This window comes from Gopherus flavomarginatus, chromosome 4, assembly GCF_025201925.1.
Source record: "Gopherus flavomarginatus isolate rGopFla2 chromosome 4, rGopFla2.mat.asm, whole genome shotgun sequence".
Taxonomy (NCBI): Eukaryota; Metazoa; Chordata; order Testudines; family Testudinidae; genus Gopherus; species Gopherus flavomarginatus.
In genome coordinates, this window is record NC_066620.1 from 30,570,927 (window position 1) to 30,583,828 (window position 12,902).

General features: G+C 42.5%; 1 protein-coding gene across 5 annotated transcripts in view; it reads left to right on the forward strand.

The window, feature by feature from the left end:
• PPP1R21 (protein phosphatase 1 regulatory subunit 21) overlaps positions 1-12,902 on the forward strand; it is an 89,237-nt gene that overhangs the window by 25,769 nt on the left and 50,566 nt on the right. For all 5 annotated transcript variants that reach the window (XR_007774153.1, XM_050951829.1, XM_050951830.1 and 2 more), the window contains exons 4-7: positions 7,922-8,023; positions 11,191-11,355; positions 11,464-11,522; positions 12,763-12,857. Coding sequence is in view for 4 of the 5 variants with exons in the window: in XM_050951829.1 (XP_050807786.1) it covers positions 7,922-8,023; positions 11,191-11,355; positions 11,464-11,522; positions 12,763-12,857 (421 nt within the window). In the remaining variant the exon portion in view is untranslated. The remainder of the gene's footprint in view (positions 1-7,921; positions 8,024-11,190; positions 11,356-11,463; positions 11,523-12,762; positions 12,858-12,902) is intronic.

The following is a 12,902-nucleotide window of genomic DNA, read 5'->3' on the forward strand; positions in this document are numbered from 1 at the left end:
ACCTATGGCACGTGTGCCGCCAGCTGATTTTTCAGTGGCACTCACATCGCCCAGGTCCTGGCCACCAGTCCGGGGGCCTCTACATTTTAATTTAATTTCAAATGAAGCTTCTTAAACATTTTAAAAACCTTATTTACTTTACATACAACAATAGTTTAGTTATATGTTATAGACATAGAAAGAGACCTTCTAAAAACCTTAAAATTTATTACTCACGCAAAACCTTAAATCAGAGTGAATAAATGAAGACTTGGCACACCACTTCTGAAAGGTTGCCGAACCCTGGTGTGGGCCATGGTTTCCTATGATTTGATGAGTAGGAATATAGGAATTTATACTGGATCAAACTCGAGTCCGTCTGGTCCAGTATCCTGTCTTTGACAGTGGCCAATACCAGATGCTTCAAAAAAAAGTGTAAGAACCCTGAAATAGATACATGGTGTGGGAATCTGCCCCCTCTGCAGATTAAATTTCTGACTGGTTTTTAGTAGATTTACTCAACCCTTGACGCATGAGGTAAATATCCTTTCCAAAATTTTTATCATCAATTGATAATTTTGTATGGGAATCAAGAATATTCAAGTTGATATCTTGTTGATACAGTTTACTTAGAATTATGTAAGGTGTATGAATATTTAGTTTTTCCCCCTCCAGTGTGCATTAGTGTACATTTATCAACACTGAATTTCACTTACTTATTTCCTTTCCACATCTTTAAGTATATTAAACATGGAACCTAGTACAGAACCCTGAGTCACCCCACTCTGAATCTTTTGCATAACTGACCTTTTATTCCTATTTATATCTTTCTGTCTCCTAGCCAGTTTGATTGAAAACAGTACTTTGACTCTCACCCTATGACTAGATTCTTTGGTAGCCTCTTCTGTCAGGATGAACTGACTTAAATCATCTGTTTTGTATTTGTACTTTTTTTTTAGTTTATTTTTAAACAAAAGTTAATTCTCATTAGTTGGTAACCATTAAAACATGTTGATTTGCACCTGAATATAGCCTTTTCACTAAATTTAGTGAATTCTTTTTACTAAACAGGATACACTATATTATGCAAATTTATTTAAGCAATTGTATAGCTTAATTTAACTAATTCAGAGTGTTAACAGTTACATTTTTTTAAATGGTGAATGATGCATTTCTTATTTACTAGATGATTCTTGTTTGACTCGGGACTTTTGTCAAAGCCTGTTCGGATGAAAATTTAGATTCAATTACAAATGCACAAAAGCTGCGTTTTAATTTTTGTATTGAATAAAACTTCTTAAGTTCTGAAAACATAAGAATTTTTTAAAAACATGCTTTTCATTTAAAATTAACCTTTTTAAACAAAGGAAATATCTGTAGTTAATGAACTGAAGTGATTGTTTCTGGTCAACATGTTCTTCAAGATTTTACAGATTGTAGAGCTCACCCTCTCACAAGATTGAAAGAGTAAAACAAGCTTTTCTGCTTTTTCAACTGATTTCTTAACGCTGACTGAACTAGTCATTTGAGCTGAACTAGTTAAACTCAAATGAAGAAAATATTTTCTCTGCACTTGCAGAAGAGGCTATTGCTTTCAAAAGTTGGTTTAGCAAATCAACAAACTGTTTCCAGGTGCTTAGCCCACCAGTTTAATGACTGACTTCTGGTAACAATTCACAGCAAACATCGCTTAGTATTATTTTTTTTATTTAATTTACATAATCTTAAAATATTATAATAAATTTAGGCTTTACCTTATGCTATCAGTTTTAAAAAACTTTGATTTTTATTCACCCTCTGTTGTACGGAACCTCGTCAAAGGCCTTTTAAAGTCTAAATGAACTACATCAGCTAGTTTTCCTTCATCTATTACTTTATAGACACCTTCAATGAAGTCTAAAAGTTTAATGAGACATGATTTTCCTTTGCTAAGACCATATTGCTTAGACCTATCATACCATAGTCTTCCAGATGTTCTGTTCTGCTTATAATTATCATTTCAACCAGTTGGTCAGGTACAGATGTAAGGCTTTACTGCCCTCTAGTTCCTCAGATCACTCCAAGAGCCTTCTAAAAATATAGGTACAATCTTTCCTATCCTCCAGTCCTCTGGAACAGTGGCTGTTTTTTAATAAGAGCTTAGCCATTTCATCCTTAAGTGCTGCCTTATCTTTTGGATGTATCCAATCTATGCCTGTTGGTTTATCACCTTTCAAATTATTATTTTGCTGCAGTACCACCTCTTCTGAAACCTGAATTCCTGAGAGTAGCTGATCTTCGTTATCAGAAAAGAGCAGGTCTGGGGTAGGTGTTTTCTCAGTGGTGAAATCTGATAGAGAAATCACTTAGCTTCTCATTAGTGTCCTTATCGTCCATAATTTCTCCATTTAGCTCTGGACACACCAATTCTTTCACAAGCTTTATGCTTCTGATATACTTAAATCTGTTTTTACATCTTTTGTTGTTTGTTCCTCAAAATACATTTTGTCCCTTCTAATTTCCCTTTTACTTATTGCCAGGTGTGATTTATGGCTTCCATCAGTTCAGACTTCCAAATTTTGAAGGATTGCAGTTTGCTTCTAATAGCCTCTCAGATCTTACCATTTACATTGCCTTCCAGATTTCCATTTTGTTCAGCAACTGGAATGTGTTATGACACTCCATTATTGTTTAGTTAAGTAGCATCCATACCACTTCTTAAGGTTTTTACTTCCTTTACTTTTAACGCCATTTTGACTAACTATATTTTATTGAAATTTTCCTTTCAAACTTCAGTGTCGTCACTTTTTGGTAACCTGCCTGCCCCAGGATATCGCATTTAATTGTGTTGTAGGCCTGGTCTACACTACAATTTTAGGTCTAATTTAGCAGCATCACCTCAATTTAACCCTGCACCTGTCCACAAGATGAAGCCCTTTTTTCGACTTAAAGGGCTCTTAAAATCGATTTCTTTACTCCACTTCTGAGAGGATTAGCACTGAAATCAGCCTTGCATCGTCAAATTTGGGGTAGTGTGGACTTCTATAAATTCGACGGTATTGATCTCCGGGATCTTATCCCAGAGTGCTCCATTGTGACCACTCTGGACAGCGCTCTCAACTCAGATGCCATGGCCAGGTAGACAGGTAAAGTCCCGCAAACTTTTGAATTTCATTTCCTGTTTGGCCAGCTTTGTGAGCTGATCAGTGACTATGCAAAGCTCATCAGCAGAGGTGACGATGGAGTCCCAGAATAGCAAAAGAGCTCCAGCATGAACTGAAGGGGAGATATGGGACCTGATCGCTGTATGGGGAGACGAATCCATGCTAGCTGAACTCCGTTCCAGTAAATGAAATGCCAAAACATTTGAAAAAGTCTGCAAGGGCATGAAGGACAGAGGCTATAACAGGGACTCGCAGCAGTGCTGCGTGAAAATTAAGGAGCTCAGGCAAACCTACCAAAAAACCAGAGAGGCAAACGGTCTCTCCGGGTCACAGCCCCAAACATGCAGCTTCTGTGATGAGCTGCATGCCGTTCTAGGGGGTGCAGCCACCAGTACCCTAACCCTGTGCTTTGACTCCGTTAGTGGAGTAGGGCGCAACACGGAAGTGAGTTTTGGGGACGAGGAAGATAGCTCACAGCAAGGAAGCGGAGAAACAGGTTTCCCCAACAGCCAGGATCTGTGTCTCACCCTGGACCTGGAGCCAGTAATTCCCAAACTCACCCAAGGTGGGCTCCTGGACACTCTAGGCAGAAAAGGGACCTCTGGTGAATGTACCTTTTGTAAATATTAGACATGGTTTAAAAGCAAGCGTGTTTGATTAATTTGCCCTGGCATTTGTGGCCAGTACAGCTACTGGAAAAGTCTGTTAACGTGTCTGGAGCAGAAATCCTTCAGGGACATATCCATAAAGCTCTCCTGGATGTACTTCCAAAGCCTTTGCAAAAGGTTTCTGGGGAGGGCAGCCTTATTCCGTCCTCCATGGTAGGACACTGTACCATGCCAAGCCAGTAGCACGTAGTTGGGAATCATTGCAGAACAAAGCATTGCAGCGTATGGTCGTGGTGTTTGCTGGCATTTAAACAACATCCGTTCTTTTCGTCTCTGTGTTACCTCAGGAGAATGATATCATTCGTGGTCACTTGATTGAAATAGAGTGGTTTTATTAAGCGGACATTCAGAGGTGCCTGTTTGCCTGTGACTGAACAGAAATGTTCCCTGCTGTTAGCTACGTGGTGGGGGGAGGGGTGAATCCACCACAATGCGACCTTGTAATGAAAGCACATGTGCTATGTAATATTAATAGCAAGGTTTACCGTGAAAGTGTACCTGTTGTTCTATAAAATGTCTTTTTAACTTCCACTCTCCCTCTTTTTTCCCCTCCACCAGCTGCATATGTTTCTCCTTCCCAGAAGCTAGCAAAGATTAGAAGGCGATAAAAATGCACTCGGGATGAAATGTTCACTGAGCTCATGCTGTCCTCCCACACTGACAGAGCACAGCAGAATATGTGGAGGCGGACAGTGTCAAAGTGCAGGAAAGCACAATATGAACACGAGGAGAGGTGGCGGGCTAAAGAGAGTAAGTGGCGGGCTAAAGGTGATAGGTGGTGACAGAAGGCAGGAGTCAATACTCAGGCTGCTGGAGCATCAAACTCATATGCTCCAGCGTATGGCTGAGCTGCAAGAAAGGCAGTAGGAGCACAGACCACCACTACAGCCCTGTGTAACCAACCGTCCTCCCCAAGTTCCATAGCCTCCTCACTCAGATGTCCACGAACATGGTATGGGGGCCTCCGGCCACCCAGCCACTCTACCCCAGAGGATTGCCCAAGCAACGGAAGGCTGGCCTTCAATAAAAGTTTTTAAGTTTTAAAGTGCAGTGTGGCCTTTTCCTTCCTTCCTCCCTCACCTCTCCTGGGCTACCTTGGCAGTTATCCCTCTCTTTGTGTGATGAATTAATAAAGGATGCATGAATGTGAAGCAACAATGACTTTATTGGCTCTGCAAGCGGTGATCAAAGCGGGGAGGAGGGGGTGGTTAGCTTACAGGGAAGTAGAATGAACCAAGCAGGGGATTCATCAAGGAAAAACAAACAGAACTTTCATACTGTAGCCTGGCCAGCCATGGAAACTAGTTTTCAAAGCTTCCCTGATGCGCACTGCACCCTCTTGGACTCTTCTAACCACCTTGGTGTCTGGCTGCATGTAATCAGCAGCCAGGCGATTTTCCTCAACCTCCCACCCTGCCATAAATGTCTCCCCCTTACTCACAGATATTGTGGAGTGCACAGCAAGCAGTAATAACGATGGGAATATTGGTTTCTCTGAGGTCTGTCTGAGTCAGTAAACAGCGCCAATGTGCTTTTAAACATCCAAATACACATTCTAACACCATTCTGCGCTTGCTCAGCCTACAGTTGAACAACTCCTGATTACTGTCCAGAGTGCCTGTGTATGGCTTCATGAGCCATGGCATTAAAGGGTAGGCTGGGTCCTCAAGGATAACTATAAGCATTTCAACATACTCAATGGTTATTTTCTGGTCTGGGAAGAAAGTCCCTTCCTGCAGCTTTTGAAACAGACCAGAGTTCCTGAAGATGCGAGCGTCATGTACCTTTCCCGGCCATCCCACGTTGATGTTGGTGAAACGTCCCTTGTGATCCACCAGTGCTTGCAGCACCATTGAAAAGTACCGCTTTCGGTTTATGTACTCGCTGGCTTGGTGCTCCAGTGCCAGGATATGGGTTCCGTCTGTCGCCCCATCACAGTTAGGGAATCTCGTTGCAGCAAAGCCATCCACTATGGCCTGCACGTTTCCCAGAGTCACTACCCTTGAAAGCAGCAGCTTTTTGATTGCGTTGGCTACTTGGATCACAGCAGCCCCCACAGTAGATTTGCCCACTCCAAATTGATGCCCGACTGACAGGTAGCTGTCTGACGTTGCAAGCTTCCAGAGGGCTATCGCCACTCCCTTCTCAGCTGTGAGGGCTGCTCTCATCTTGGTATTCTGGCACTTCAGGGCAGAGGAAAACAAGTCACAAAGTTCCATGAAAATGTCCTTACGCATGTGAAAGTTTCGCAGCCACTGGGAATCCTCCCAGACCCGCAATGCTATGCAGTCCCACCAGTCTGTGCTTGTTTCCCGAACCCAGAATCGGCATTCCAGGGCATGAACCTGCCCCATTAACACCATGATGTGCATATTGTCACGGCCTGTACTTTGTGAGAAGTGTATGTCCATGTCTAGGTCCTCATCACTCTTGTCACCGCGCTGCTGTCGCCTCCTTGCCTGGTTTCACTTTTGCAGGTTCTGGTTCTGCATATACTGCAGGATAATGTGCATGGTGTTTACATTGCTCATAATTACCGGGCTCCATGAGCGGGCTCCATGTTCCCAGTGCTGTGGCATCTGCGCTGAAAAAAGGCGCAAAGTGATTGTCTACCATTGTTCTGACAGAGGGAGGGGCGACTGATGGCATGGCTTACAGGGAATTAAAATCAACAAAGGCGGTGGCTTTGCATCAAGGAGAAACACAAACAACTGTCACACAGAATGGCCCCCTCAAGGATTGAACTCAAAACTATGGGTTTAGCAGGCTGTTGATTTCATGGAGGGAGGGGGGAACAAATGAATATAAAACAAATCTGGTCTGTTTCTTGTTTTGATCCACTCCATCTATCTTATACATCTTAGACTGGCAGCAGACGGTACAGTATGACTGCTAGCCATAGTCATCTCCTGGGTGCTCGGCAGAAGATGCTGCATTACGATTGCTAGCCATAGTCATCTCCTGGGTGCTTGCTGGAAGATGGTGCAGTACAACTGGGAAATGAGCTGGCTGAGTCGCTCCCATGTCTGCCCAGGCGCCTTTGACCAACCTCACCCAGGTTGGCTAAAAGAGCACCCAGGAGTACGACGGCTGCCAGTCATAATGCACTGTCTGCTGCCAAAAGGCAATGAGCTACTAATGTATAGCAGTGTAGTCCCACGTCTGCCAGCACTCAGGAGACATATGGTGATGGTGAGCTGAGCGGGCTCCATGCTTGCCGTGGTATGGCATCTGCACAGGTAACTCAGGAAAAATGGCGCAAAACAATTGTCTGCCGTTGCTTTCACAGAGGGAGAGAGGGAGGGAGGCAGAGGAGGGCCTGACGACATGTACCCAGAACCATCTGCGAGACTGTTTTTGCCCCATCAGGCACTGGGATCTCAACCCAGAATTCCAATGGGCGGTGAAGACTGCGGGAACTATGGGATAGTTGCCCACAGTGCAACGCTCCGGAAGTCGACACTAGCCTCGATACTGTGGATGCAGTCCGCCAAGTTAATGTACTTAGAGCATTTTGTGTGGGGACACAGGCAATCGACTATATAAAAATGATTTATAAAGAACTGACTTCTATAAATTCTAATTTTGTAGTGTAGACATACCCTTAGTCACTGTCACTCAATAGCTGAGCTACTGTCACTATTTGGGTTAGCTTCTGTGTCAAGAGTAGCCTCTCCTTATCTGCTCTAGTTATTCCAAGAAGCAATCATTTAGTGTTAAGAAACTATTACTTGAAACTTTGTCCAAGTATGCCATTTCACGAGATTAGGCCTATACAGGTTTACAAATGTTGTGACTGAATTTTTTTGAGTAATGACTAACTTGTTGTCTTCTAACATGTACAAATAATATATTTAATGCAATTTGTGCATGCGGTTGTAATTGTCCAGGCTCAGAGATCTGGTGCTGTCTTTGAACTTGTGTTTTAGTACAAGTGATATATGTAGGTTGTAAGAAATATTTGAAATAACTGTATTTTAGGAATGTTAATCATAGTCTGTGCTTCTGTTACTGTGGAAAAGTGACTAGACCCAATTTTAAGCTGTGTAAAGTATGCTTACATATTGGGAACGGGTGCCCTGTAAATCTGCATACAATACATGGAAATACTTTTTTTTTAATTTTTATCAGAAAAGTGGAGACTCTTCATCTCAGTTGAGTCAAGAGCAGAAGAGTGTCTTTGATGAAGATCTTCAAAAGAAGATAGAGGAGAATGAACGATTACATATACAAGTGAGTAATTCTCAAAGAATTTCTCTTCTGAGGTTTGAAAGCTAGTTATATGTGAACTGCAATGGAGAAAATGAGTAGTAAAGCATCCAAAAACCACTCTGTGGTAGCTCAGATCTGACGTGGCTTGTGAGAAGAGTGGATTAAATTGATGTTTTCTAATGATCCTTTGAAGCCTCAGACCACACTAACTGGCACTGCTGTGCATGTGCTTAAATTCACTTTGAATTGCAAAATGTCAGAAACTTAATTTGTGTCAGATTATTTTACTCCTGGGGTAATTCTGCGCCACTGTGCAATGCAGAATATTATAGAAATTAATGTATTTTTGCACAGATTCTGTGCCCCTCCCCCCCAAATGGGCTGCAGTGCCGTTGGCTGCTAATGGGGGCCACTGGACCTGGCCGAGCCCAGCTCACACATAGGTGGGGGTGGAGGGTGAGAGGTAAGAATAGAGGGTTCCTAGCAGCTGCAGTTCGTCACATGCACTGAGGGAAAGAGACCGAGGTGCGCACTGCAGGAAACTCCGTACAAGCCTGGGACTGAGCATCAGGCTATTTCTCCCTCTGGATCCCTGGGCTAGGGGTAGTTGGGTGGAGGAGAGTGGGTGTCTGCGCTCTGGGGCGTAGGGAGGCTCGTGTGTGGGCTGTGGAGGGCCACAGCTGGGATCTGGGTGGGAGAGGGGTTGTGGTTATCTGTCCCCCTGGCTGGGCTCAGAGAGGGGGGCAACGTACAAACAGGAACTGGGTTGTCAATAGGAGTTTCTTTAACTTTCTACTCCTGGGGGGATTTTTGTGTTTCTGTATTGTCACAGACATACAGTAACTCCTCACTTAACATAGTAGTTATGTTCCTGAAAAATGCGAATTTAAGTGAATCCAATTTCCCTGTAAGAATTAATATAAATGGGGGGGCGAGAGGTGGGGGGTTAGGGTAGGTTCCAGGGAAATTTTTTTTCACCAGACAAGACTGTATATTTTTTACATATATCGTGACAAAGCTCTGTCCTTGTCTCAGTGGGTCCCGCACTTCCTGGCGGATTTCGCTAGCTTCAGAGGCTCACTCTGACCCTCCACATAGCCCTTCACTCTCTAGAGGCAAGGGTCACAGCCTACTGAGCCATTTTCATCATAAGCCAGCAAGGGAGGTGAGGAGAAGCAACCTGCCCTCGCACAGTCTCTGTTGTCTCCCAGTCTTAGTGATTAATCGGGGAGGGGAGAGGGGGAGCCGGGGCCCGCCCTCTACTCCAGGCTCCAACCCAGGGACCTTAATAGTAGCGGCTATGGTAGCTGACTTTTTTTTGAAGTAGGACGTGTACAATTCCCTGGGCCACTTCCCCACAGCAGTCTCCACTTCCTTAATATGTACTTCACTGTTACCTCAGGAACTTCTTCCTTGGGCCTGATGTGGTTTGTATTGCTTACTTCCTCCAACAGCATGGCTTTCTCCTGGAGCTCCTGACGCGTGCTTAACTGACTAACTGAGGAGGCTTTTAACTAGTTTCAGCCAGCCCCTTATTGGCTTCAGGTGTCCCAATCAACCTAGTTATCTTCCCTGCCTTCTGGAAAGATCTTAATTAGCCCCAGATGTCTTAATTGACCTGTAAAAGCAGCAAAGAATCTTGTGGCACCTTATAGACTAACAGACGTTTTGGAGCATGAGCTTTTGTGTTTCGTATTCACCCATGAAAGCTCATGCTCCAAAACATCTGTTAGTCCATAAGGTGCCACAGGATTCTTTGCTGCTTTTACAGATCCAGACTAACACGGCTACCCCTCTGATACTTAATTGACCTGGAGTAGCTGTCATTTACTTACTCTGTTAACAGGGATTTGTTTAGCCTGGGGCTAATATATCTGTCTCCGACTGCTTTTCTATAGCTGTCTGGCCTTGCCCCGTCTCCATATATATATATATATATATATATATATATATATATATATATATATATATATGGTTGAGGTAGTGGAGTCAGAGGGTGAAATATTTCTCAGGGAATGCTTTAGTGCTGAATGATGAACTAACACTCGGCTGAGCCCTCAAGGGTTAATACATTGTTGTTAATGTAACCTAACACTCTACAAGGCAGCACAAATGGAGGGAGAGGAGACAGTATGGCAGACAGAGACACACACCCTGTGTGTGTGTGAGAGAGAGAGAGAAACATGCGCATTGCCCCTTTAAATACTCTGACGCCACTCTGCTTTGCCTTTTTGATAGATCAGGAAGTTGAAACAGCAGCTGCTGCTAGCAAGCTCACTCCATCCTGAGTCCTGTCGTGTCTCCCCCTCCCCCCCCCGCTCTATGGAGATGGGGTAAGCAGGGAGCAGGAGCACGGGGGAGGAGGAAGCCCTGACATTAACACCTCTCTTCCCTCTTTCCACTCTTTCACCCCAGCAAGCAGGAGACTCTTGGTAGCAGCTCCAAGGCAGAGGGCAGAAGCAGCACATAACAGTGAGGAGGGGGACAGCTGAACTGCCAGCAATTGGTAGCCTGCTGGGTGGCTGCCTCACAGGGAACTTAAGGGAGTGGGGAGCTGATGGGGGGCTGCTGGTCTACTCTGGTTCCAAGCCCCCACCAGCCAGCTGCAATGGGCTGTTCTTTCTGCAAGTGGTGGACAAAGCAGGCAGCTGCCGAACAACTTTATAAGGGAGCATTGCGCAACTTCAAACGAACATGTTCTCTAATTGATCAGCAATGTAACAACGAAACAACATTAACTGAGATGACTTTGTGAGGAGTTACTGTACGAAAGGTATTTTGAAATAAATTACCAAAATAACTGAAACTAGTGTGATTATGTAGTAGTATTTTGACAAATAAAATTTGCAGAATATTTTAAAATATTGTGTGCAGAATTTTTAATTTTTTGGTGCAGAATTCCCCTAGGGTTATTTTTTGAAGCCGCTATATTCTGAATAGTATTTTACAGTACTATGGACAATGCTCCTTTAGTGTTCCAAGATTTATAGTCCTCATAAGGCAGTCTGATGATAGTTGATGAGGGCCACATAAGTGACTACACAGAGTAAAGCAGCATAAGAAACTATAGCTTGTAAAAATCTGCCTTCAGTAGTAAGAGTCTATGGTGTCCTTATGAATTGACATAACTTACAGTATTGGATTAAAAGGAATATTTCAGATAAGAAAATTCCTTTTCTCATTTGTAGTTCTTTGAAGCAGATGAGCAGCACAAACGTTTGGAAGCTGAGCTGAAAAATAGACTTGAGGTTTTGGAAACAGATGCTGCCCAGCATCAAGCAGTGGTGGATAGTTTAACCCGGAAATACATTGATACTATAGAAAAACTGCAGAATGATAAAACCAACTTAGAAGTAAGTTTTACAATCGTGCTTACTAAAATGCTTAAAAAGTGTTGCAAATAATACGTGCAAAAATGTTTTAGTACTTACATTATGGGGTTCTGTTCTTTTTGCATAAAGATCAAGTCTCAGACACTAGAAAGAGAAGCTAAGGAATGTAGATTTCGAGCAGAAGAATGGTAAGTTCTTATGTTTAAAAATACATTTTTCTTTAAGTCAACCAACCAGAGCAGTGATTGTTCTGCATTGGTACAGCAATTGAATACAGCCATATACACTCATTCTGGTAAAACCGAGAGTTACTTAGTGCTCTGTTAGTTTCATGCCACAAATAACAGTAGTACATGGGTATTGCAGCCACTTTAATTTTATCTGGGAAAAGGAAATAAGTTGATCTCATCTCTAATGTTGATCAGCTACTGTGTTCTAGAGATCTCTGTATCCCTCCTCCTTGATATGACAAAAGAGCAGCTCTTGCTCATGTTGTTAAAATCCTGTTATGCAGAGCTCTTTAGTTCAGTGTTTTCTTCAGCAAGAATGCTAGGTAGTTGTAAAAAACTGTAAAGCTTGTGAAAAATTGTGGAATTGTTGTTATTTTAGAGGGATGTTGTCATCGTAGAAGAGACACTTGTCTGAAATGTTGTAACTTATATAGTTACAAGTAACACCTGCAAATAATTTTACAGAAGTAAGTTATTAATGTGTGTACAATGTCTGAGTAGAATCTTTTACTCTACAGTATGAGCAATGATCAATGTTTGTCTCATAGACTTGTCTTTTATAAAATTCATAACAGCCATTAGATTTCAGTCGAACAAAATACAGGTGAGTAGAAATATGAATATTTTTACAGAGCTCTTTGCTTTGCAGCTTAGGCTACTAGGTTATCAGCACTAAATATGGGACTCTGAAATGCTTGTGACACTTCTGTAACAATTATGCAATAAATAAATATACTGTGTAGCTACCTGAATTATCCACCACTCACTGTGGGATGAAACAATACAGGTTGTTTTCTGACTTGGAGAAGTAAAAGGATCCTAAATGTGACATACTTTGGAACTGAATTAAGTTTTCATATAGTGTATGTAATACAGTTTAGAAATAATGTATGTTACTTTGACAATAAATTGACTCTTGGAATGCAACATGGTTATTCAGCTCTCTGGCTTTCTGTGCACTTCTCATTGTATTGGGAGGGGGAAATGAAGAACTTGAAAATCCTGATCGCCATAAATGTCAGTCCTGCTGTGCCTTATCCTGTGTCTCCTTACTCATGTTATGACCTGTTTCGCTCTTTTTAAAACTCTGAAAAAATGTGGGCAGTATTTGAACATGGGACCACAGCTTAAGGTATAACTGAGATGTTGTTGATTTACTTAAACAAGGTTTGTAATGTTATCCTGTTTTTCTACCCAGCCAGCAGCAGTTAAAGAACCTTCATGCGGATTTGGGTAGGCGATTGGATGACTCTCTATGCATAATCAATGAAAAAGTACCTTTCAATGACACAAGTAGGTATTTCATTAATTCTCCCCTCACCTCCTCCAAAAAAGAAA